The sequence below is a fragment of the Ambystoma mexicanum genome, chromosome 4q (assembly GCF_040938575.1).
Source record: "Ambystoma mexicanum isolate Mex_15411 chromosome 4q, UKY_AmexF1_1, whole genome shotgun sequence".
NCBI lineage: Eukaryota > Metazoa > Chordata > Amphibia > Caudata > Ambystomatidae > Ambystoma > Ambystoma mexicanum.
In genome coordinates, this window is record NC_090928.1 from 1,125,408,307 (window position 1) to 1,125,433,947 (window position 25,641).

A 25,641-nucleotide genomic window follows, 5' to 3' on the forward strand; every position below is an offset into this window, starting at 1 on the left:
CCCGTGCAGCCCCTGCGGCTAAGGGCCCTGTGGCAAAGGGTGGCTCCTACAGAGGCACCTCCAGATCTTGTCTGCAGGTGTCAGCAGGTGAAGCCAGTGGCCAACCATCAGCAACCAGTAAGGCAAGTGTGACTAAGGTGGCTACCACCTTACAAACTATCCAATCACATTTAATGTTAGCCTACATCACCCCTTTTGGAACAATTCAGACTGACCTGTGTTCAAATTGTATATTCAGTCTGTCTAAAATGCTTAGAAATTGTTCCCGTTAGCCTATCTAGCATCTAGATAATGCACCCAAGAGATTACTGTGTTGCTTCTACTGGTCTCACACACTTAGAATTGTTGCGCCTTAGCTACTACTGTGTTGTATTCTGCCAGTCTAAAACGCTTAGAAATTGTTCCCGTTAGCTAATCCCACATCCAGATAGTGCGCCCAAGAGATCACTGTCTTGCAACTACCTGTCTCACACACTTAGAATTGTTGCGCCTTAGCTACTACTGTGTTGTATTCTGCCAGTATAAAACGCTTAGAAATTGTTCCAGTTAGCTAATCCCACATCCAGATAGTGCGCCCAAGAGATCACTGTGTTGCTACTACCTGTCTCACAGACTTAGAATTGTTGTACCTTAGTTACTACTGTGTTGTATTGTGCCGGTTTAAAACAATTAGAAATTGTTCCTGCTAACCTATCTCGCATCTACATAGTACACCCTATAGATTACTGCGTAGCTTCTGCCCGTCTCACACACTTACATTGTTCCTATTAGTCTGTTTGCATCTAGATAGTCCACCTCAGACACCACTGTGCTATCTTCTGCCATGATTCTCCCATCTTATATTCTGATCTCAATCACTGAGATATCATTCTGCTAGCCGTTTCACATCTAGATAGTAGACCTTAGATCCTTCGATATTCCTGTGCTGCATTCTCCAAGTCCCAAACACCAAGAATTATTTGGGTTTAACCTTGAACATTTACTCAGTTTCTGACCCTGAAATCACCCCTAAGGTGACACTGTGATGCACTTACCTACGCTTCAGAATTAAATTGCTTCCACTCATCTCCCTACAACTACCGCCTGAGATAGTAATGTAATTCACTTGCTTACGTTCTAAGAGCCCCTTCCTCATCTTGACCTCCACCTCTTTAACCATCTCCCACGCCCATGGCATCCAGATCTTAGTCACAGGCTGTACATCCAGGGCCCATCTACCACCACTAGTTCATCAATCCCTAGCTTCCCAACACCAGATGGAGACACCGGCTCACAAGAATCCCCCTCTCGCACCCGTCCCGATCCCTAGAATCCTCCGCTCCCCCCTCCTCACTCACCCCTCACAGCACCGGGTCCACGCTCTAGCACCCCCCTTTCGAGCCCCCCAACAATCCCCCTGGGCACAACCCTAGAACCCCCCTCTCACCTCATTGTCCCTCTCCTCGACTCTACGCCTCACCACTTCTACCTCAACCCGGCCTCCCAATCTCTCCCTCCCCTACACCATCACACCCCTCCTGCCCTTGCCCCGATTCCACCCCCTCAACTTCTCACCCTGCACACCGGACCCCGAACCCTTCGAGACTCACTCCAATTTATAACCCCTAATCTCGTTCACACCCACTGACCATCTGTCCACTCCCCCGCCCCTAGACTCTACCCACACCCCTCACATATCCTCCTCCGCTTGCCTACTCTTCCCAGCCTCCACTGACGTAACCCCATCTCCCGTCACTCAGAATCCACTGGCACCCTGCCCCCTCACTACCCATCCTCTCCCTGTCTCAGTGACCCAGAATGTCCCACCCCAACCTTCCTTCCCTCCAATCTCCTCTTGCTCCCACCCCAGTGACCTCCTCCAAGACCACACCCCCCATCAAAGTCAACTTCATCCTTTTAAATGGCCTCTCTGTAGCAAAAAACAGATGCAGAATCTTCGACCTCCTATCCTCTGACAAACCTGACCTCGTCTTCATCACCGAAACCTGGTTCTCCACCGACTTTTTCCCTGTTGCACATGAAGCGTGAACCCCCATCTCCCCCCCCCCCCCCGACTAATCGCTCATCGCGCACAATAGACCGGCATGCATGGCGGTCCTCTTCAATTCACATTTCTCCGTCTCACTCGTAGAATCCCAGACATGCATTCCATCATATGAATCTCTTCTAGTTAAAATCTCGCTACCTCTGACTTTCTCCCACAACTTCCTACTCATCTACAGACCCCCTGGTTACGAAAGGCATTTCTCCAACAACCTCTGTGATTCTGTAGCCACCATTCAAGTAAATTACCCCTCTCTCACTCTCCTAGCAGACTTCAATATCTGGTTTGACATTCCCACCAACCCCATGATCCATCCACTGGTCGACAGTCATGATGCGCTCAACTTCTCCCTTCATATGAATGGTCCAACCCACTCAAGGGGGCACACCCTTGATGCAATCTTCAGCTCCCATGACCGGATTCATCTATCCACCCCAAACTACTCATCTGGTACGACCACTTTGTCGTCCCCTTCTTCATCCTCGCCCTCTCCCCTCCCCCTACACGCCCCCTGGTCTCCCCCCCAAGACCTCAAATGCTGGAAGTAAAGATCCTTCCTGACCTTGCTGAAGCCCCACTTCTTAGATCCCCTACAAAGCCCCCCCCAAAGACAGATCCTTAACCATCGAGTCTTTCGACTCTTTGCTCAATGAATCACTAATTCCTCACACCCCCTCGTGCCCCGCTTACTCACGCAATGGACCATTCCCCAAATGGTTCACGCCAGAACTGAGGAACGCCAAAAAACAAAATAACTCTCTGGAAAGCAAATGGCGACCATCAAAAACTGATCTCAGTAGATCAATTTTCGCCTTGCACCATTGTAACTACAAAGCTGAAATCCGGAAAGCCAAAAAAGCCTATTACAAAAATGAATTCTCAACTGTGGAAACCGCAGCAAAGAACTCCATAGAATCATATCTGAATGTGTCAAACCCACTTGCACGTCTAACCAATCAGCCCCATCACACTCCCTCTGTGACTCCCTCTCCCTACACTTCTCCCTTAAACTGTCGCTCCTCCCCCAAACCCCACACAACCGACCAATCCAACAACCCCCCACCCCGATCACCCATTCCCCCACCTTTGACTCTTTCAAACCCATCTCCAGAGACATGTTTCTACACCTATCTGCCAGCAAACCGTCTGGCTCCCCCCTTTACCCCTGGCCTGCGTCTGTCCTAAAATAAATATTCTCGTCTACCTGCGCAGGAGAACATGCAAGAACCATACTAAATGACTCCCTGAGCTCTGGCGTCTTCCCCGATGCTTTCAAAATTTCGCATGTCAAGCCTCTTCTTAAAAAGCCATCCCTCGACCCCCTTGATCCCAAAAACTACAGACCCATCTCAAACACCAGATTCCTTGCAAAACTCATCGACCGAACAGCATACTCCCAACTAAATGCCTTTTTTGAATCCAACATCCTCCTCAACCCCGCACAATCAGGCTTCAGACCACGTCATGGAATCAAAACCCATCTGACCTCGATCTGGGATGTTCTTAAGATCACTGCAGACTCTGACTGATGCGCTGCACTAATTCTCCTCGACCTCTCTGCAGCCTTTGATACAACCACTCAATCATCCTTTACCGCCTCCACTCCCTTGTAATCCGTGGCACTGCTCTCAAATGGATCGCCTCCTTCCTCAGCAACAGGAAACAAATAACCCTCCTCTCCCCTTTTGTCTCAGCTGCTCGCTCGGTTAATACTGGAGTACCGCAAGGCGCATGCATATCTGCTCTCTTATTCAACCTCAATATGTCCACACTTCCTGGAATCATCCGCTTACACAACATCTCGTGCTACAACTACGCTGACTATACCCAAATCATCCTTAAAATCCACAATTCTGACACCAACCCCCAGCCCGACCTTGAAGCCTGTTTTCAAGATATTGACCGATGGGTGACAATAAACCACCTCCTCTTAAACCCCACTAAAACTGAAATTGTGATGTGCGGCAACACTGCCCCTCTACCTCATCCACTCCCTTGGCCCCCGTCCCTGAGCCAACCCCACCACCCCCTCCGACACAGTAAAAAACCTAGGCTGCACTATGGACTCTGGCCTAACCCCCTCCCGACAGATCAACAATGTGTCTAAATGTTGTCACTACCATCTCAAACTTCTCAGACGCATCTTTCCCTACCTCTCCTTCCCGAAAAGACCTGCTGCAGTTATGTCAATTTTAATGCTGAGACTGGACTATGCCAACTCTCTCTACCTAGGAGTCCCGGCATACCATCTTAATTTATTTGTATTTATTTATTGCATTTGTTTTACGCCCAAACCCTGAGGTATCACGGCGTAGTTACAGACAACTTAAACATACTTTGGCGGCAAACAACAGTTTGCATATTATAGACACATTAGTTATAGTTACATAGTTTCAATTTACTTGGTTACATAGTCAGTGTAGCAGTACTCATTTAATTAGCATCAATCTGAGGTGGAGAGTGCCACCTCGTATTAGTTACTCATCAATTGTCTAGAATTGGTTAAAAAGAGCCAAGTTTTTAATAATTTTTTGAAACATTGGAAGGAGTCTTCATTTTTTATGCTTAAACGGAGGGTGTTCCAGTGTTTAGGGGGCCATAATGGGGCAGCTGCTACCCCCAGCTCTGGAACATTTGTACCGGGGGACTACAAGGAACGAGTTTTTGCTGGATTTGAGAGTTCTATTGGATTCTTTTTTGATAATTGAGTCGTTGATATAAATGGGTGCTTTCTTGGCGAGGCATTTGTGGGCAATGCACAACGATTTGAATAAGATTCTGGCCTTGATAGGTAACCAGTGGGTCTCCCTTCTGATGTTGGAGATGTGGTCTGACTTTTTTTAGTCCTAGGTCTGCTCATAGGACTTTATTTTGCATAAGTTGTAGTTTGGATAGGTTGGCGTTGGAGGTACCTAATAGGAGTACATTGCAATAGTCCAGCTTGGATAATATCAGTGCCCTGGCTAATGTGGTGCAATTCGTGGGCGAGAGGAATTGACTTAGGGCAATTAATTCAGAGGTGTAAGAGGTACATTTCGTCATGGTTAAGTTAGCATCTAGGTAAACACCTAAGGTTTTTACTGGTTTTAATACTGGAATAGGAGTGCCATCAACGTTGATTGATACGCAGTCCGAGTGGAGAATCTCAGTTTTCTCATTGTTAAGGCATTGGCTATTCAGAGCCATCCAGTTTTGTATTATTGAATACATTTTGTTGATAAGCAAGGGGTCATGGTCATAATTCCCCGTAATCGGTATGAGGATCTGGGTGTCATCAGCAAAGTTGGTGTAGATGACACCCATGGCATCCAATGCCGCAAATAGGAGATTAGTATACGCGTTGTAAAGAGTGTGCAATACACAGGATCCTTGAGGTACCCCCTGTGGGGACTGGTATGGGATCAGCAGCCTCTTTACCGATGGATATTCTGGATGTGCGCTGAGCTAGAAAGGATTTAACCCAGAGGGTGGCTTCCTTTGAGAATCTGAAGTCATTTGCTAAGTTATTACAAAGTTTGGCGTGATCCACAAGATCCTGCAGACAAATCTAGCAACAGCAGAATGCAGCTTTTACCTGTCTCCCTGATAATGTCCATCTGGATTTTCAAATCGAGGAGAGCCGTTGCGGTGCTATGTTGGGTTGAAATCCCGATTGTCTGGCTCCTAAGAGATGGTTATGTTCTAGGTGGGCTTAAATTTGGGTGCAAGCCATTTTATCTCTGATCTTGAGCAAGAACTGGACTGTGGTTATAGGTCGGTAATTCGTAAGGATTGTTGGATCAGGGATGCGTTTTTCAGAAGTGGGGTTACCCATGCTTCTTTTATGCTGACTGGGACCATATATTTTCAACTGACCTGGACTGCGGTCCCCAAGGGCTTTCCACCTACCAGCGCTTTGAGGTCATACCAATGATATATAGAGCACTATATAAATGCCACAAACATAACATTGAAGGGTTAGAACTAGGCGATTTGGACGCTCAGCGTCGAAGAGTTAATTTGGATTATCGCTCTTTTGGATGATAGGCCTTACATGTAATCGACTGGCACAAATCGCAATTGGTGACCTCATGCTTGATACCAGGACACCAGAGGCAGATCCTGTGAGGATTAGCGAGCAACATTTTTTCATCACAGACCTCGCTACTTTTGAAGCCTAAGTATTTTGGGTCGACATTCTTGAAAGGAAGCCAAAAATGTCAAAGAACGTCAGAATTTCGGAGGATTTAAATATCGTTCAATGAAATGTGTTGAGCATGCAGAAAAAAGGAACTAATGTGGCAAGGAGCAGTGCGAGATACTTAAACCTATGCAGACGTTGCCTCAGACTGTCAAAAGTACCAGAGATCTGCTAAAGTAGGAACAATATAATCGAAGATGAGAAATGTGTGGGAGAACACAATCCATTAGAAACTGTGGCTTGAGCTGTGGCCCACCGAAGAAATCCCTCCGAAAGGGAAAAGAGGTCCGCCCGCCACCTGCTTAACCCAATCATCCAGTTAGGGGTATATATGATTCCCCCGCCCTCCAATGAGCCATTATACCCGATATGACTTTTGTGAAGACCTGGGGACTGAACTGCGATCAAAGGGAAGGAATCTGTACTGGAAGGAAAACGCGTGTGTGGCAAATGGGGGAGGTGCATGAAGTTATCTTGGAGATCCATCACACTGGCCAGTCCACCTGCTGCAGCACAGATAAAATGAGTGCAGGGGGTCACCACTTTGAACTTCTCCCAAAACAGCTAAGAATCCAAATGAGAGAGGTTGATAATTGTTTGCAGTTCCGCTTTTTCAGATGCAGGTCGACGAACCCGGCTCGAGCCGGTCATGTGACAGCATCTCTGCAGGGAAGGTGGGGGGTGGTGGATGGGGTTACACGCCGCAGAATGTCCTTAATGGCAGCTGACAAGAGGGGGGGGTCTCTTAGGAATGCCATGTCCAAAACCATGAGTCGCAGCTAGCTGGTAACGTCTGTCCCCCACCATTCTCAAAGCAAGCATGACGTGAGCAAAAAGGTTTTAGATAGAATTGTTGGAAACCCTTTCACCATCCTCCAGACCATATGCGAAAGAGAGCAATGATACAATAAGGATGCAAAATTCAAGTCTAAACCATTGAAAAACTGAAGCACTTTAAAATGTAGACCAAGGAATCCTGGAGAGTTCCGTCTTAGTCTAGTAGAATGTAGGTCCAATGTTCAAAGATTCATCTTTGTTGTATTTTCGTTTGTACACTTTGCTAAGGGCAAGGATCTTGTCTTAAATCCACATTTTAAAAATTCATAAACGGGCACACAGTCCACTGTTAGGGCGAATTTTCATTTATGTGCCAATTCCCTTTAACCTTGGAGACCCCCACCTCTTTTGCTGGGTCCTTTTTACTCCTGAGTGAGTGGGGCCTTTTTCCTCACTCACCCATGTGTTTTCCGGAGTATGATTTTCTATGTTCTTTACTGTTTTATGGAGTCTGGTAATCTCCATAGGCATCTGCTTTTGCATTGTGACACAAATCGCTTTAGGACAGCCACCCTGCTGAGCGATTGACAGCCTAGGGCTGTGAATGAATGGGAAGTTGCATAAAAAGCAAGGTTTTTGGGACTAAGAGCAGAGTCGACCACATCCGAAGCAGAAGTCTAGAGAAGACGCCAGCAGCACCCACCTTGACCGTGAAGTACCCGGCGAAGTCCTGCAGCTGTGCTGCCCCGTTTTCGAATCGACAGGGAAGACCCGTAAGGAACGACTTCCTCCCTTAGGCTGGTGGAGGCAACTAGCTTCAAGACAAACTATTTTGGCACAACCTCTGGCTTGCTGCAACTTTCTAAGGATGCAGAATCCCTATATGATATGATATGTTATTTATAACACACTTAATACCCAGAGGTTTCTAAGCGCGGACCCGGGGATCGAACCTGTGGTGCTCCGTGTCGCCTTGCTTCCAACGCAAGCACGTTGTCCCTGAGCTACCCTCCAGAGAGGATATCTGGGGACAATATCTGCGGTACCTCGACCACCTATGAGTGCATTGTCTTCCGAAGTGCGAATCCAGCCAATACTTCGTGGGCATCCAGAGGACCGCAAGAAATCTGCGTCCAGAGTCCAGGACCGAGGAATCAAGGAACTTCTAACTGGAGCTTTTTTACCTTCTTTGGCGCTGAGAAAAATGTGTCAAAACCACAAAGAGCCACTGAACCGACGGAAATCCATTGCTACTGAGTCACTCTCTCGAGTGCTGCCGCAGGAGCCCGCCAAACGCCCTCCCTTTCGTCACGACGACCAAGGACCAGGAACAAGGGTCTGCTGCATTGCAACCAGAAGGCATCCAGCTGGAACAACTTCATTTCAAAGGTACTGTGTGTGTTGGGGTACATTATCGTGTTGCCATTTGGCGTGCTTCCTACCTTTTGGAAGTGCGATTTAACCCTAAACTAAGTTGACCTACTTACCTGCACTGGCCTTACAGCTTGTGCTTTCTAAAGGTGACTCCTCTTGAGTTGCTGTGATTTCTCTTTTAAACACTATTTAAGGCTATTTTTCTAAGAACAGAATCTGAACCTTGACTTTGCCCATTGACATTGGCTGTCCTGGCTCCCTAAAGGCCTCCTTCTGAACCTACTGGCTTTGGCAGTGCTTGTTCCCTTACAGGTTTTAAATTTTGAACACTTTAATGCTGGGATAATAGACTGCCTGCATCCCATTGGGAGAATCTAACTGCTCTTCTAACCGATCAGTCTGTTCTGATCTAACCCTAACCTTTCCTTCCTTAAATAACTAAATACCGCAAAGGTGATATAAATATAAATGGTATACTGACCTCAACTAACGTCACCTCTGGGTGCGGGAACATATGTAACATATGAATTAAATATTCACCTGCTTTATTGCTCTGTTCACTTTTTTAAATGAATCCCAACTTGGTATTAATGTTACAGCCAATTATTGTTTTTTTAAAGAATGCTTTGGATATCTTTGTGTATAAATAAACAATGTATTATATAACTAAGTGTTTACTTGGATACCTGAATTTACTGATTTCGTTTAGCTCTACAGCACACATTACCCCTCGTAAGATAAGCCTGGCTGCTCAGTCACACTACCAACGTGTGTAGTACAGGCCTATATTAAAAGGTGGGTTACCTAATACCAAGAGAAGTCTTGTGTAGTGACACACGAGTTGGAATGCACTAATTCCTACCCAACATCCACATACCCAGCTCTACAGGTTGGCCAAATTCACCAATAATAGGACCAGTAATTATGTATAGTATTACCGCCAATATGTTTCCCCGCTGGGCGAGCCTGTGCACTGTGCCAAGCCACCAATCTGCCATTGACTTGTGTTAGGTAAGGGAAATCAGCCATTTACGAGAATTCTCCCTAACGAGTCCCTCAGCAGCTTTGCTGGATTTCTAGGATTTATTTTTTTCACCTGGTAAGAGTGTGAGCTTTTCTTTCCCACTCTTACATGTGTTTTGCTGTGTGTGTTTTCACTTTTTGTGTGATCTTGAGCACTGGAGCCTCACCTACTCCATGGCCTCATATTTCTCATGTGTGTTACACAGCACCTTCAGTGCAGTGACACAGGGTTGTCTTTGAGACTTTCCACTGACTCCATTTTCTGGGGCCGACTACTGTCCCCCAGAAAAGGTAAAGTTGCCATTAACTTTATTATTAGTCACTTTAAACCACAGACCCAGTACACCCCATTTTACATGGAGTATTGGAAAGGGTTAATTCTTATCCCTTTTTGTCTGTGTCTCTTGGAGCCTTGTTTCGCTCACTTTACATCTAGACTTGGCTGGTGGCAGTGGTAACTACCCTAACTTTTCTACCGCGGTTATCTTATATAACCATGGTATGTTGTAGGCTATTATATTAGCCTCGAACATAAACATGCTTGACCAAATACATTTTATTTTGGCTCCGTCTGGGTTTATTCGCCATTTCTTTTTGTTAAAGTCTTTTTCGTGTTTTTCTCTGCGCGTCAAACCGGGGATGATACCTTTGTTCGTGGTCTTTTCGCAGGTTTCTGCACAGAAGCCCTCCTTAAGGCGCCTGAAAGTCTAGGTAGGCAGGATGTGAGGGAGGGATCTTCAGACCCCTGCCATGGGTTCCCTTGGTTACCCAAGTTGCACTCCTGTTCGATTGGCTGAGGGGTCTGTCCTTGCCAGGACAGCCACCCTGTTGTGTGATTGACAGCCAGGCTGTATGAATGGGGGAAAACTACATAAAAAGCAGGTCTCTGGGACTAGAAAGGCAGAGTCGCTACTGGAACGAAAGAACCAGCGAGGAGCTGATGGAAGAGGACCCCTACAACGACTGAACCGCCAGGTGAAGCCCTGCTGCAGGTCCGAATCTTCAGAATCCGACGACAGAGAAGATCCTCCAGGAAACTTCTTCCCTTGAGCTGGTGGGACCAACCAGTTCGCCCAAACTGCAAGCCAGGACCCCTCCTCTTGTCGAATTCGCTGTACAGAGCTACAGTGGGTCGGATAGCCAGGAAGGTCGGACCCTGCTTGGGTTTTAAGGAGCGCACCTTTTATTCGTTGCTTTGCTCTGCTGCTGGTTTCTTCCCTGGGTAGTGCAGCACCCTCCAGTCTTCCTACGTTTTGTCAGTCCGACAGTCGCTACAGGAACCGTGAGTCTGCAGGAACTACCAGGAACGTCCGCCTCAGCTACAGCTTCCTCTCAGTTTTAAGGTACTGTGAAAATCTGCTAGCTCGTTTCGTTCAACCGCAGTGAAAGTGTTTGAAATCTTTCTCCAATCCGAGGGGTTGTCCTCCTCTTCTCTTTGAACTAACTTTTCTATCAACCAACCTCGTCCGGAATCCGTGCCACATACTTTACCGCGAACTACCCTGAACTGTATTATCTTGAGCAAAAGACTTTTGACCCATTGAATTTGGCCCTAAGCCTTTTCTATCTGATTTTATCATTGTAGCTCCTGTTGTTCAATTGCCCTGAATACTTACCTGTTGGTTTTATTTAATTTCTATTAACTTTGTCTTTCCCTCCCTTTTAAATTGCTGGAGTGCCATTTTGTTCCCACCTCATTTTGTGAGCTTAACTTGTCTGGAATTTAAGGGGAGTGGTGTGGTGTATTAAGAGTGTGATTTTTAGACTGCTTATAATAGTGTAATGTTATACAACTGAAGAGTGAAATAAATGTATATTCTTTTACTTGAAAACCTTGAGTCAGTGTTTGCCTGAATCATAGTAATTGCTGTTCTTTGTGTAACTATCTTGTACTGCTCACTTACTCTTGAGAAGTCTGGCTGCTCAGCCATTGCTACCACTTTAACTGTGTAGTACAGGCTTGTGCCAAAGGTGAATTTGTACCGTCACTTGTAGTCTTAATTGTGTGTGGTGTTCCCAAAGGGTACCGCATATAATTCTGCCTAACAACTTGGTTGCACAGGCTTCATTGAGATTTGTGGTTGTTGCGGGCGTGGTCTATGGAAGCCGCGCGTTCGTGCTGAGGACTCTCCTGGCTCCTGACCCTCAAACTGCTGGTGCCCTTTTAAGAAAATATATCATCAAGATCCTGCCCGTAGATGGTGCTATTGAAACGTTTATGAATATTAATAAAGATCTCATGCTGAAGAAACCTTTGTTAATGTCATTTTTCATAGATGCTTTGTTCATTTATTGTTTTAATATGTAAAGTTTATTTTCTAGGTGCTTTGGGCACAGTTAAATCCTGATGTTAGATTTACCTAAATTGAAAAATTAAAATGACATCCATTTAATGGATTCGATTTTTATTCCCAAATTAAATATTAAAAATATTTAAAGCATATATGTAAGTAGAACGTAATGCAAGGAAAAGGTAACCATATTAGAAGATTCCTTTAGTTTAGGAATTTTATTGCAGAGTTTTTGGAAAGCGTTTGCTTTTAGTAACTTGATGTACAGTGGCATTGTTTAACCATGAGTTATCAGTTCTATGGTTCTAGAAGTGAGTGAAGGATCAAACATTGCCAACTGACAAATGAAAAAACCAAGAAAATAGGATGGTGACATTCGTCTATTCGTGAGGGGGGTGTTCTCCACAAGTGTAAGAATTCAAAATTGTTGTGAAATGAATGCTTGCAAACATTACAAAGCATCCGCTTTTAAAATGTATTACCAACAGCTACTAAAAGCCTAGGGAGATGAATAGAGATGCAAAGGGCAATCAGGACAAATGCAGGCAGTGATGGTCCTTAGAAGTATACCCCATTCTCCTTCACAATACTTGATGCTTTTATACCAACAGAGGAACGCACCACTGAACCAAGGATCATATCAGAGCGACATTTGCAATATTCAGGCATACATACGGTGTGGTTTGACAATTATGAACTTTTTTTAATTTAATTTATTCTCAAAATGCAGATCATGCGCAAAATATTTAGTTTATCACAAACGTTTGCAAGTTCAATTTTCACACTGAATCTAGGACATTTCATAAAACTCTGAAATTGCAATGGAATGACACTGGGTATTTACCCTCCATTGTGCATAATAACCTGCATATACTCAGTTAAAACTTTAATACATACAAACAATGCCTTCAGGTATAGGGTTTCAACCACATTTCAAGTGTCACTTTAAAGCCCTATTAAAAAGCAAGGTCGTGAGTTGGGAGGCTATGATTGAGGTAGCAAAGCCAAATCCACAAACTTTGGATTAAGGAAGTGTGCCCTCTGTTTTTGCGATACTTCGTAACACTATATGTAAATTGACATTTTTCATAAATTCATAGTAGTTGTATTATACAAAACAAGAGTACAATTACAAATTCCTACTAAGCTTTTATATTTTTGTTAGAAGTCTTCTTCCTCTTTAAAGCAAATAAATGTCTGTTAAAAACACTGTACAGAAAAAAGTTTGAAAAATTACAAAAACATACAATTTACGCAATATTACATTGTTTAAAATAATAAACTGCCTAAAAAAAAAACAACTGTAACAGACCATCCAAATATATTGAATGTAAGCCTCAACAGTGAAAAACAAAACCATTCAACATGTACACTGAATGGAAATGATCTTAATAGTTGGCAAAAAAAGTTACAAAGCATTCCACAATACACGTGTCGCTATGAGAATAACACAAAGTGAAAGTAAACAGACACAACGTCTTTGCTGTAAGGTAAATAGGTAAAACATATGCATCACTAAACCATATCAAGATTTATAAAATCCACTTCACGCTTTTTAAATTATGTTATGTTAAGACTCCAGTGCAACTGTTTTAGTATTTTTCTTTTTTTAGTAGTTTATCATAACAATTACATATTTGTTTATTTTTCCTTTTTAATCAACGTACTAGCCATGATGACAATGTTGACATTTTGGAGCCACAACCAAGCAAGGTGCGCAGGGGCACTGCATGTTCGCAAGCACATATTATTTGAAATGCTGCACCCTTAATTATTTTTTGAAACTGAAAATAATTATAATCAATGATGGAAACGATAGACCACGAAAATGTTACATCCGTTTCCGTCTTCTTTTGGCTAATCAGAATAATACAAACATCTGCTTTATTGTCTAGTTAAAATGTTTGCTCCTCTTCCCCTCCATTTCGGGCACAATGCATCTAAATGAATGGAGAGAGATGTCTCATTTTGGAACAGAACAAAGCCTTGCATGGAAACAACGTTTTATCCTTTCCACCGAAGAGCAACGACTGGGAATGAAGTTATGGTATGCCTTGAACAGAAGCCACACACAGTCAGCAGCTTATGTGAAGATGGGTTGCCTCAGTAGATATAGGGAACTAAGCGATAACGCACACGTTGGCAGTACTGGTCCCATGCCAGGCCGTATTTTTTCTTGCACCGTCGCTCATCACGTGCTTCACGATGGACAAGTAAGCAGATTAAATAAATCGCATAGAAGTATGGCAAAATGTGATTAAAACCTGGAAAAAACAAGAGACGAAAAATAAAGAACATGGCAACACAGTAAAACATCTAAATTGTGGTTTCTTGAGCAAGTTACTGAACATGTGCTTAGAAATTAAACAATTATCTGAAGCGTGATGCGTCATCTAATTATTCAATGGTCTGCAGCTTTTAATGCGCCTCCCAGTTAGACAATGAACTTCATGGTGATTCAAGCTTGGCTATTTGTCATGTAACTGTTAATCTAACTGTGACGGTGCTATTAACGTGCATACCATGCACAATGCTTGTGATCACTTAAGACTTTGGCATACAGCCCTTTCAATACAACAATCACCGAAAAAAAGTAAATTGGTGTATATGGTTTGTATTTAATCTTCATAAAATGCCTTAATAAATGCTCTGTCAAGTATAATTATTCAGTGTCAAAACGGCCTCTATAAAGTTACATTCTAGAGTGCTACTATACACACACACACACACACATACGCACAGAGCATAAATAAAAAGTTACCATAGTGACTACTGTACTCTTAGTCCTTGTCCCCTTTCCTCCATACTTCTGGGAGTTCCAGCCATGAGGGGACAGGACCGGAGCCTTAGGAAGCCCTACTGCAGTTCCCCTTAAGAATTTCATGCATGGAGGTGGGAGCACATGCAGAGTGTGGCTATGGTCTAGCTAACGCCCCAAGCTCCTTCCCCCAAATACCTGATCCGCTGAGAGGACTACCAACTATTTTAGAGGGATGGAGGAAAGGGGACTTTGGACTAGGCGAACAGTAGTCCCTATGGTATAACATTTCTTTACTCCTATGTCACATAGACTCTCTGCCATAGTTTTGGGAGAATACCAAGCACAGGAAGCTACACTGCTGCAAAAGGATTCTTTAGACGTGCCTATGACTGGATGTCAGCTCTAGAATTTCAGCCCAGAGTAATGCCTGCAGAAAGCCTATGGGGAGTCGCTGCCTTGCGGATGGCTTCTCATGGTGCATGCCGCTGAAAGGCCACCACTGTGCCTTTTCTCCTTGTCAGATTAGCATAAAACCCTTGAGGGGACCTTTCCCTTGAACCTCACAGGTGTGAGGGGATACACAAAGCAATCCACATCACTATGGTGGTCTTTGTTGCCTGCCTACCCACATGGGCACTGTCAAGCATAATAAAGTCTGTCAAAAGACACTTGAGTTTAAGTCCTCTCAAGATAAAACCTCAAGGCCCTGCCAACATCCAAACAGTGCACGCCAGATTCGATCAGCTACTGTTTGCGGATCTGTTAAAAAAGACTGTTAAAGAAGAGTTCCTGGTTTACGTGAATTATTTTTGGCGGGGAAGGAACAAGCTACTTACCTGTAACTCATGTTCTCCAGCATGGGTATTTTACATGGATTCACATGCTCATGACTATTCCCCGTCGCCAGGCTGGGAATCCTCTGTAATATTAAAAGCAGTTTTGCTTTAAAGCTAAAAACTGCTTGTCGCTTATACAGCCTCTTGCTGTCACTTTGGGTCACACTGCCCAAGGCAATGGCATTCGTCTTCCTAAGCTCCACCCGCAGTGGCCATCTTCAGATTTAGAGGTGCACGTGAAATGGCAGTAGGAACCAAAAAGACAGAGGGTTAGAAGGGAGGGTTGCATGTGAATCCATGTAGGATACCTATGCTGGAGAACAGGAGTTTCAGGTACATAACTTGTTCCTTCTCCACAGCATGGGATCTTACCTGGATTCACATGCGCATGAATACGATTACACATCAGCACATGCACAACCACGGGAGGTTGCACAGGCTCAACAGAAGCAATACACAACTCACCTCTGGAACACACTTGTTTGCGATGCACTGCCTGGCTGACACGGACTCAACCCAGGAATCCCTGTCGATGCAGTAGAATCTCGTGAAAGTATGAGTCAACTTCCACGTAGCAGCCCTGCAAATGTCCAGCAGGGTAACACCAGACAGGAAAACCGTAGTAGCAGCCACGGCTCTGGTTGAATGGAATATTCTGACATTCTGAGGGCAAGGAATAATGGCCAACTCTAGGTTTGCAGGAGCCAAGCCGTCAGTTTCAAGGACGCTGGGTCGTGTTGGAGGACAGACCCTCCCTCTCTGGAGAACAGATCTGGAAGAGGAGGTAATTTGCGGTAAGGAACTGATCGGTGGAGATAGTGAGTGTACCATATCTCCCAGTGCGAGTACCATATCTGCCTGGGCAACACCGGGGCAATGAGTATCATCTTGCAAACGGGCTGATTGAGTGCCCTTATCACTGGCAGAATCAGTGGAATTAGCAGGAACATACAGAAAATTCAGCCTTCCCAACGGAACGAGAAGGCGTCCCGCAGACTCATTAGAAGGGGGTTAACGGCTGGCAAAATTGGGGCACTTTGCATTTGCTACCGTGGCAAATATGTCAATTTGAGGGCAACCCCACCTGGAGAAGAGCAGAAGAACTGAGTCTGACGAAGATCCCATTAGTGGCAGGATCTTAGTTCCCTGCTGAGTGAATATGCAAATGGTATTGTGCATGCCCACCAGTTAGAATGGAATGAGAAACATCTTCTGATCGATCGCCCATTTCCACATTGCTTGCGCTTCATTGGATAGAATGGTAGACCAGGTTCTCTCCAGTTTCCTGACGTAGAACATGGTGGTTGTGTTGTCCGTTGTTAGGCAGAAACCTGTGCAGTTCCCTTAGGGAACACTGCAAAAGATTTAAGACTACAGGTGTTGGCAGTAAACCCACTTGGTAGCAGTCTGTACCACCCAGATTTGCCTGGTAGCTGTGGCTGAGCAGTCAGACTTCTCTCAAGAAGAGTTAGGCAGTATGCAAAGTATTCATAATAGGCACTCAGACACACCAATACAAGCAAACACTGACCAGAGCTTTGGTATCAAAGTATATAATTATTTATTTAAAAACACACTGAAACACTCCAGCACTCTTATTGTAAAATATTCTAAACACAGTTACTATTGTAATATATACACCCCCTTTTCCTTATCAGATAAGTCACAGTAAAACACCACTTATTTTCATACAGAGGTGAGCGCTTAATTAGATGGCACTCCAATAAGTTTGTGAGAAAGGGGGGGGAGACAGAATATGGAAAGGTACACCACTCTAAGGTTCAGGAACACTGTTAGCAAGGCAGAAGAGCAAAAGTCACTGGTGAGGCAAAGTCCAAAGGCTGGGCCCACCCTTAGAGAGAGCAGAGCACAAATGCGCCCAAGATCACACAGTTACACTAGGCTTAGAAAGTCTTGCAGAGGGTTCAAAAAGAGTTTAGAGAGGCTTTAGGAAAGTTTAGCCAGGGTGTCCCAGGCTAACCCAGGTTCGAAAGCCGGGGGCTAAATCTACCCCGTACAGTCGGTAGCAAGGGAAGGTACAGTCGGGACACGGTACCTTAAGTGGGAAGGATCCTCCAGCGGTGGCAGTTGTTCCTGGCAGTGGGTGCAAGTCGCGTCGTCGTCCAGGGGAAGAGAAGATCTCGACTTGGAGGAAAGATGAAGGTTGTTGCACTACCAGGAAAGAAACCAGCCGCGGAGTTTTCCGGTTAAAGGTGGTACCTTTGTTTCGCGGTCGTGTTAAAACGTGGTATCCCGGTTCCCGGGGTGCTTGGCACAGGCAAGGCGGCCACGAGGTACGTCGGGAAGGCGAAAAGACGGTGAAACTGGTTATCCCCACCAGTCAAAGGAAGAAGACTCTCCGGCGGGAGATCTCCTCTGTCGTTGGGAAAAGTGGTGAGATGGTCCAGCAGGGCTCCACCGGTGGTGGTGTCGTGGCAGGTCGGCTCAGCTTCTCCCTCGTCGGATTCTTAGGTCCTGTGGCGACTTCTGAAGTTCCAGTCCCCAAAGCCCTGCTTTTATGCAGAAAACCCCCATTCACTCAGCCTAGCTGTCACTCAAACATGCTAAGTGGTGTGCCGGCTGGCTCACCACTTGGGCCAATCAGGACGGAGTGCGACTTGAGTTGCCTAGGCAACTCAGTCCAGGGTGCCTAAATTCCCCTCCACCCCTCCTAAGTACCCCAGACAGAGTGGCACCACTTTGGAGGGCTTCTGTGGAGAAGCCTGCCAAAAAGTGGAACAAAGGGCTCGACTTGGGTTGGAGTCACAGAAGAGAACACAAACGTCATTTTAGAATCAAGTTTTGGCAAAAAATACCAACCGGAGAATTAATATTAATTAAATAAACCGCCGGTATGTTCGAGGCTACCGTAAATAATTAAATAAAGGTAGTAGCCTAAAACAATGGGAAATCCCATAGGAAAATATTCACGGTTGAATATAAAAAGTAGTATCCACTGCCACCAGCTAAAACTCGATCAGGGGGGACGGAGATGTGCCCCCTCGACTAACAGACCCCGGGGCAATTGAATTGCCCCAGCCAGTACATCCACAATATGATGGTTTGTACTGGTTCTGTTCAGAATTTAAGACTAGTAAAGTCAATGGCGACTTTACATGCCCTGGGAGACAGTAGTCAGTCCCAGGGTATGGAGTCTATACTGGGGGGTCACTATGACACCCCTGTGTCACTGCACTGAGGGTGCGGTGTAACACACATCACAAAAACACATGAAGCCCTATGGAGTAAAAGACCCCATAGCCCATTAAACACATCTAGTTTCAAAGAAACACACTCAAATCATGCCCAAGAGTGAGGGTAAAAAAGTCTCACTCTTGGCAGGAGAAAAAAATAAACCCCAAAAAATCCAGCAAAGCTGCTGGGGGACTCACTAGGTTAGGAAATTCAGCCTAAACAGAGAATTCTCCCTAACATCCGTGAAGATGCAGTCTACCTTGAGCTGGGGCTTGAATGACTTGAGAGCCCAGAACACCACTCACATCTCCAAGCGATGTGCAACTCGTTCTCATCTGGTTGCCATAGGCCCCTGGTGTGAAGCTGACCTGTGTGCACTCCCCACCGTTCCAGGGAGGTGTAGGTGGTCAACATGACCTGATGTGCTGGAAGGCGAAAAGGAGCACCTTGCTTGAGATGCCGACGAATGGACCACCACTGCAGTGTCTTCCTGAATACTGGAATAGGGGCGATCTGGTCGTTTCAGGAGCCTAGTATTTGCTGCCATCTGGCAACCGGGAACTGTTGTAGAGGTCTCGTGTGCAGCCTGCAGTCAGAGACCAGGGGATGCATGAAGACATCATCCCTAACAGAGATTTGATGAAGCGGATGGTTGTCACTTAAGAGTTGGAAGGAGAAGCTAGGGATGTCAGTGTGTTGAGACGTTTGCGCAAAAAGAGCTTTCTGTGATGGCGTCATGCATGACTTAGGAAAGTTGATTGAAAATCCTAGGCAAGTTAGGCACCCGATGGTCTCTTCGGTGTGCTGTTATGCCTGCAGACGAGATCGGGCGCATATCAGTCAGTCATCCAGGTAGGGATAAACTTGGATCCCTGAATGCAGTAGATGGGTTGCCACTGGAGCCAGACACTTTGTGAAAACCCTTGAAGCTGACTTGAGGCCGAAGGGAAGAGCCTTGAATTGGTAATGCTTGCCGTTTATGATAAACCTGCCTGCCGTGCCTGCGGATTGGAGAGTATGCATCTTCTAGGTCTAAGGAGGTCAGAAAGTCTCTGTGCTCCAGCTGCTCGAGCACGTGCTGCAAAGTGACCATTCGGAACCTTTTGAACTTGAAACTTTTTGAGTTGTCGCAGGTCGTGGAGGGGCCTCCAACCACCAGACTTCTTTCTCACCAGAAAGTATCTGCAGTACACCGCAGAGCCCTGCAGGTGTGTTGGCACTGTCTCTATTGCCCCCTTCACTAACAGTGACCAGACCTCTTGCAAAAGCAGGGACAAGTGTAGCTCCTGTCATATGACGGGCGTAATAGAGGGGCATTTGTCCAGGAATTCGAGGGTGCGACCTTGTTGGACAATGCCGAGCACCCACATTTTGATTGAGATGTTGCGCCACCCGTTGACAAACTGATAGATGGCCTCCTACTGAGGTGCTGAAGAGGCGGACCTGGTTGTCTGTGTCCTGGAGGATGTTCCAGGATGTGTGCCCCCTCTGCAGGACTGTGAACATCCTCTGTATGCTTGCCTGTAATCTTTCGTGGACCTGAAGAAACCGCCTTGGATGAACAAAAGGACTGCCTTTGTTGCTGAAGAGGACCCAACGAGCGTGTCGTATCTGTGTTCGCCTTTATGGACTGTAGGGTCTCATCTACACCGATGCCGAAAAGGTCCACGCCCTCAAAAGGCACATCAATTACTTTTGCCTGGACCTCAGTAGGTCCGGAGGGTAGGATGGGAGAGAGGTGGTCCACATGTCATACGCATTAGTAGGTTGAATTTTTATTTTGTAGTTTTATTTTATAGCGCTCTACATATCAAAAGGCAGTACAAAATCAAGTAGTGGATGCAAATTAATCAATCCATCAATAAAAAGTCAGTTTGAAAGGTACAGAGAATGTGAGATTTAAGACGAGTACAGGATAAATCGAGGAAGGTAGCTGATCAGATAGACTGGGAAAGAGTTACAGTGCTTAGGTACTAGAACTACAAAAGGAACAGAAGGGAGATGGGGCACAAAGTGGAGCAGGAATTGATATTGCGGGTGTAATGAACAAGAAGGAATTTACAGAGAAACGAGAGGAGCAATTCCAAGGGTGCACTTGTAGACAATGGTGAGACAGTGGAAAAGACGAGAATAAAAAGGAAGAAGAGATATAGACGCGAGGGAGTAATAGAAGTATGCAGTAAGAGAAAAAGAGGAGACTGGTAGCAGAATTATGAACGAGGACCGGGGGTACGATATAAAGGCTTAAAGCAGAGCAATAGTCAATGCAAGTGAAAATGTGGATTTTTGAACCAGAGAAGGGTTAAAAGGGGCAAGCACAACTGATATTACAGAAATAAAAGCGACAGACATGAGCAATGTTAGATATGTGAAAGGAGATGGATGAAATCCTTTGATAAAGACAAAAATGGTAGGGACGATGGTAGAAATCAAGGAAATAGGAAAGAAAAGTAGCTCACGCTTTGCAGGATTGAGATGAAGAAAGTGAGAGGCCATCCAATATTGGATGCAGAGAGGCAGTTAGAAACACTAGTGTGAAGAGAGTCGACAAAAAGGAAAATGAGAAAAAGATTTGTGTGTAATCCGTGAAGTGACCAGATAGATTATAAGAAGAGATGAGTTCAGATAAAAGAATAGTACAAAAGAGAACAAAAGGGGGCAAATAAGAGTCTTCAGGAACCCCATGCAGAAGAGGATGGATCAGGAGGTGGGGGCATTTGGAGAAACAGCACCAGCCCAAGAGACAGTAGGAGAGGTCCAACTGGAATCACTTGAGGACAGAGAAGCCAAGAGAAGACAGCGAAGATAATAGGAGAGAATGATTAACAGTATCGAAAGCAGCAGCCTGATTCAGGATAAGTATAGAAAATTGTTTGAGAAAGAAGTGAGTTAGTGGCATCCTGGAGAGCAGTCTCAGTAGAGTGGGAAGGACAGAAGCCAGATTGAAGTGAGTTAAGGTGTTAATGACGCTTCAAGTAAGAGGCGTCCGGTGAGGAACAGCATGCTCATGAAGGTGTGAAATGAAAGGCAGAACAGAAATAGTTTGACAGTTTCAGGTAGAGTGGGGAAAACAATGATGACGAGGAAACGGAGAAGGGTGACCAGAGGAAGAAGGAGGGGGTGGGGAGAGAAGAAGGCAATGATGAAATGTTTGAAGTGAAGTAATCGGCAAAATATGAAGAGGACAGAGGAGGTTAAGGAGGGGGCTAGTGCAGGAGGAGAAATATATTTTTGAAGTTGGAACCAATAGCCCTGAAGCCCATCGGAAGGAATCGGGTGAATCACGCAGCTCTTGGAGTTTCTAAACTTCTGCAGAATTTTGAAAATCAGTAAAAGTGGAGGAAAGGCTTGAGCAAACCGTTTGTTCCAGAGGATTGACACCGGGTCTCACAATGAACCTCCCCCTCTTCCAGGAAGCGCATCAGACACTTGCTGCTCATTTCTGTATCCAATTTACCCACCAGTGGGGTTCCCCTGTAGGAATAATGTTCCAGCAGGACTTGATGCTTCAGCTCCCACTCGTGGCTGGTCTAAGATCTCTTGCTCGGTGCAGCCGCTAGATCGTTGCCCATTCCCGTAAGGTCAGCTGCTTGAAGGATGATACAGAAAATGTATTCTTAGTCCAGAGTCCCCTTTTCCTCCATACTTGCGTAACATTCCATCCTTCGGGATGGAACAGGTGCACTTTTTTGTAGCACTGAAAAATATCAGTCTTTTTACTTTTACACGAGGGCCAGTGCTTGTGCAGTCATAGCCCTGCCTTCCTAAGCCCCGCCCTGCGAGCCTCGCCCATCAGTCCTTTTCGAAACGCCATGGTCGTGATGTACCAACAGTTACAGATCTTTTTCTTACGTCAAGATACAACTTGAGTGCCCTCCTAACATTCAAGTACTAGGGTAATCTCTCTGCGACAGAAGATGGTTTGGGGAAACAAAACGGTAGGGACATTTCTTGGTTTTATTTGAAATTCAGACACTATTTTCGGCAAAAAAGATGGATGGGCTCGAAGAACAGCCATGCCACGATGAAAAGTAGTGAAGGGCTCTCCAGCACAAAGGGCTTGTAGTTCACTTACTCTTCTTGCTGATGTTATAGCGACAAGACCTTCCAAGAACCCAATTTAATATTGGTAGTAGCCATTAGTTCAAAAGGTTTCTCACAGATTGCGTGAAGAACCACGTTAAGATCCCAATTAGTATGAAGGGATTGGACAGGCGAATTAAGACCATCAAAATGGTGCTTCAGAAGCGGATTTGTCAAAGAAAAAGAGAAGGACTCTAAACTCAAATACATCCCCAAGATGCTGCAGGAATCTATGCAAACCCCGTTAGCTGTCGGTTCTGATCTGAAGGAAAAAACGTAATCTAACAAGATGACAGTGGATTTTTCTCCTTTCACAGCCACCAGTGGCAAAAACAAAGCCATTTTCTTTGCTACTGTGCTCGGGTGACAAGTTTACGAGCCGCCTGAATGATGCAAATGTTTCTCTCTGAAAGACTAAGATGACCTATCAATCTGATTTCAGGAACCACTTCGCCAAGCTGAGCGATCATTTGGATGGATGCAGCCTGTTCTGTTAAAGGAGACTTGGTAGATCCAGCAGCCAAATTGGTTGGTGGAACTAAAGGCTCAGCAGGTCGGAAAACCAGAATCTGGCTGGCCACCATGGGCCTATGAAAACTAGGGTGCAGTTCACAACCTTCCAGAGATTCAACCAGGCTTGGTAGATTAGATTAGAGGACGAGGAGGGAATGCAAACGTGCAAGTTGTTCCACGAGATCTCCCGAGCATCGCCTAGGGAATTCAGAGGAAGGCCCTAACTGGAGGCATAAGTAGGAATTTTCTTGTTCTCACTCGTGGTGAATATGTTGATCTGCAGATTCTCCCAGCGTCTGAGAAGTTGATTGCAGCACATAGATGTTCAATTCCCATTTGTGGTTCGCCATTGCTTGGCAACTGAGTCTGCAGATGAATTTTCCGCACCTGAAATGTTAACGAGCCATGTGCCTCTGTATTGCCCATCCCCAAATCTGCCCCTGCAGCAATACAAGGGGGTAAGATTTGGTTCCTCCTGGTTTTTTCCCATTGTGGTAATAAAAAAGAATAACCTATAAAGTAATAGGTGTTTAATCTCAGTACGTACTTCAGACCAATATATTGCTTCTACGAATAAGATAGGCCCAGCCAATAACTGTGCTCTATGTAGAGGTGCGACTTCTGCATTCTGCAAAATGCTCACTTGCCTCAGATGTATTTCCATTTGGCAGGCACACAGATATTCTTACCATAAGACTCATGCTCTGCTCAGTAAGCTAATTTGTTTGAACTTGCAAAATTATAACAGCCGGGTCACAACCGGACAGCTTCTCTGCAGTAGTTGAAACTAGTTGAGCCTGACCTGCTCCAATTATAGCTTCAGGCAGCTGCGTGTCTGGGTGAGTCTTCCTCACCCAGGGGTTGGAGTATTGACAGATTTAGGATTTCTTGTTTGAAGTTTGGGAAGATAGGCTGGAAAACTGCAAGAAGTCTTACATTCATCTGTTAAGCATGTCCCTTTCATTGGAAGTAATGCTAGAAAAAGGCATAAGAACTGCTGTGTTTGGAGAGGGGAAGTTTGTCTGGGTTTTGTTTGCTGATTTCCATTCCAAGACGTTTGCCAACCTTCCTGTTTGGATTAATTGTGGATGAATGATTTCCCTGTCAACATACAACATTGATACTGCATTGTTGGTCAAAATTGTAACTATTCTGTTCATTATATTAAATTGGCTAGAAGGCTTTGAGAGAAGAAAATCACCATCAACTACAAATACTATGTGTTCCCTCCTCTCTGCAGAAGCCAAAAGATAGAACATCCCCAGTTGGCCCAGAGTCGCTTCCCATCCTAGAGTGGAGGAGTCTGTTGTAATAGACACCTAGTGTACAGGCTCTCAGAAGAGAGCTCCCATCACTAGGTTGGCTGGGTGGGACCACCAAAGCAGGTTGCATTTTGGACATAAATTGGCACTAATCTGGATTGAGGGCCTGATGCTCGAGACCAAGACGGCCTATGTGTCAACTGAGTTCTTCTCACCCTGAGCCTTGCTACTGGGTACCGCTAAGGCAAAGGACGCCATTAGCCCCAACAGCCTCTGAAACAACCATGTGGTCAGGCGAGTAGTAAAAGGGATACAGGTCCACTATTTGTGATGAGAACACTGGTCATTATGTTCCAACGGGATCCTATAAAGTTCAGGTCCTGGTAGACAGTCATGGAGGATTGTGCCCAGTTCACAGAGAAGCCTAGGCGGTAAAACAAGTGAAGCAAGGTTTATAAATAGAGAGCCGCTGGGGGAAGATAATGGGACGTCAGGGTCCTATCGTCTAGGTATGAATACACATGGGCTCCCTGAAGTCTGAGGTGCGTCACCACTGCAATATCATCTTGGTAAAAATGTGTGGCGCCGAGCTCAACCTGAAAGGGAGAACTCTCTACTGATAATGGGCGTCTCCAATGGATAAGCAAAGACATTTTCGATGATGGGGCCAAATGCAGATGTGGAGATATGCATCTTTCAGATCCACTGTGCAGAGCCATTCTCCCTGCTGAACAGAAGATAGAATCTGGGCTGGGTAAATAATCTTACATTTCTAACAGGAAGATTAAAATCTGAGTGCGCTGGCCAGCCTGGTTGGGTTTTGACACTGTAAAAAGACCGGAATAAAAACGTTTGCGCTTCTCCGTCGTTGGGACCTTTTCTATTGCCTTCAAAGAGACATTTCTCTACTTCTTTCAGTAGAGCTGAAGAACAGTTCTGGGGAACGGGCTGACAGGAAGGAAGAACAGGAGGGAGAGTTAGACTGAATCCTCTGAAGGCAACTGAAAGGATCCAAGCTTTAGAGATGATGGTCCTCCATGAATCCAGGTGGTTGGAAATGCATCCCCCCCAACTGGCGTTCCTTGGGACCAGCCCTGACCATCATTTTGTGGCTCTCTCAGTCAGTAGAGGCAGAAGATGTTCCAGCTGAGGAAGAATGGGAGAAGAAGCCTCCACCAGTCTCTTGCTTTTTCAGATATATGCTCAGGGAGCGCTCAGGAAGTTTAGGTTTGCGGTCATGAAATCCACAAAATCCTGCAAAGGATCTGGAGCAAAAAACACACTGCATAGCAAAGGATGACT

At 45.3% G+C, this 25,641-nt stretch overlaps 1 protein-coding gene across 1 annotated transcript in view; it reads right to left on the minus strand.

Moving 5' to 3' along the window:
- Positions 1-12,371: 12,371 nt before the first annotated feature.
- LBR (lamin B receptor) overlaps positions 12,372-25,641 on the minus strand; it is a 1,228,970-nt gene continuing 1,215,700 nt past the window's right edge. Inside the window, exon 14 of the mRNA XM_069608704.1 lies at positions 12,372-13,953. Within this exon, the coding sequence (XP_069464805.1) occupies positions 13,793-13,953 (161 nt within the window). The 3' untranslated portion in view covers positions 12,372-13,792. The remainder of the gene's footprint in view (positions 13,954-25,641) is intronic.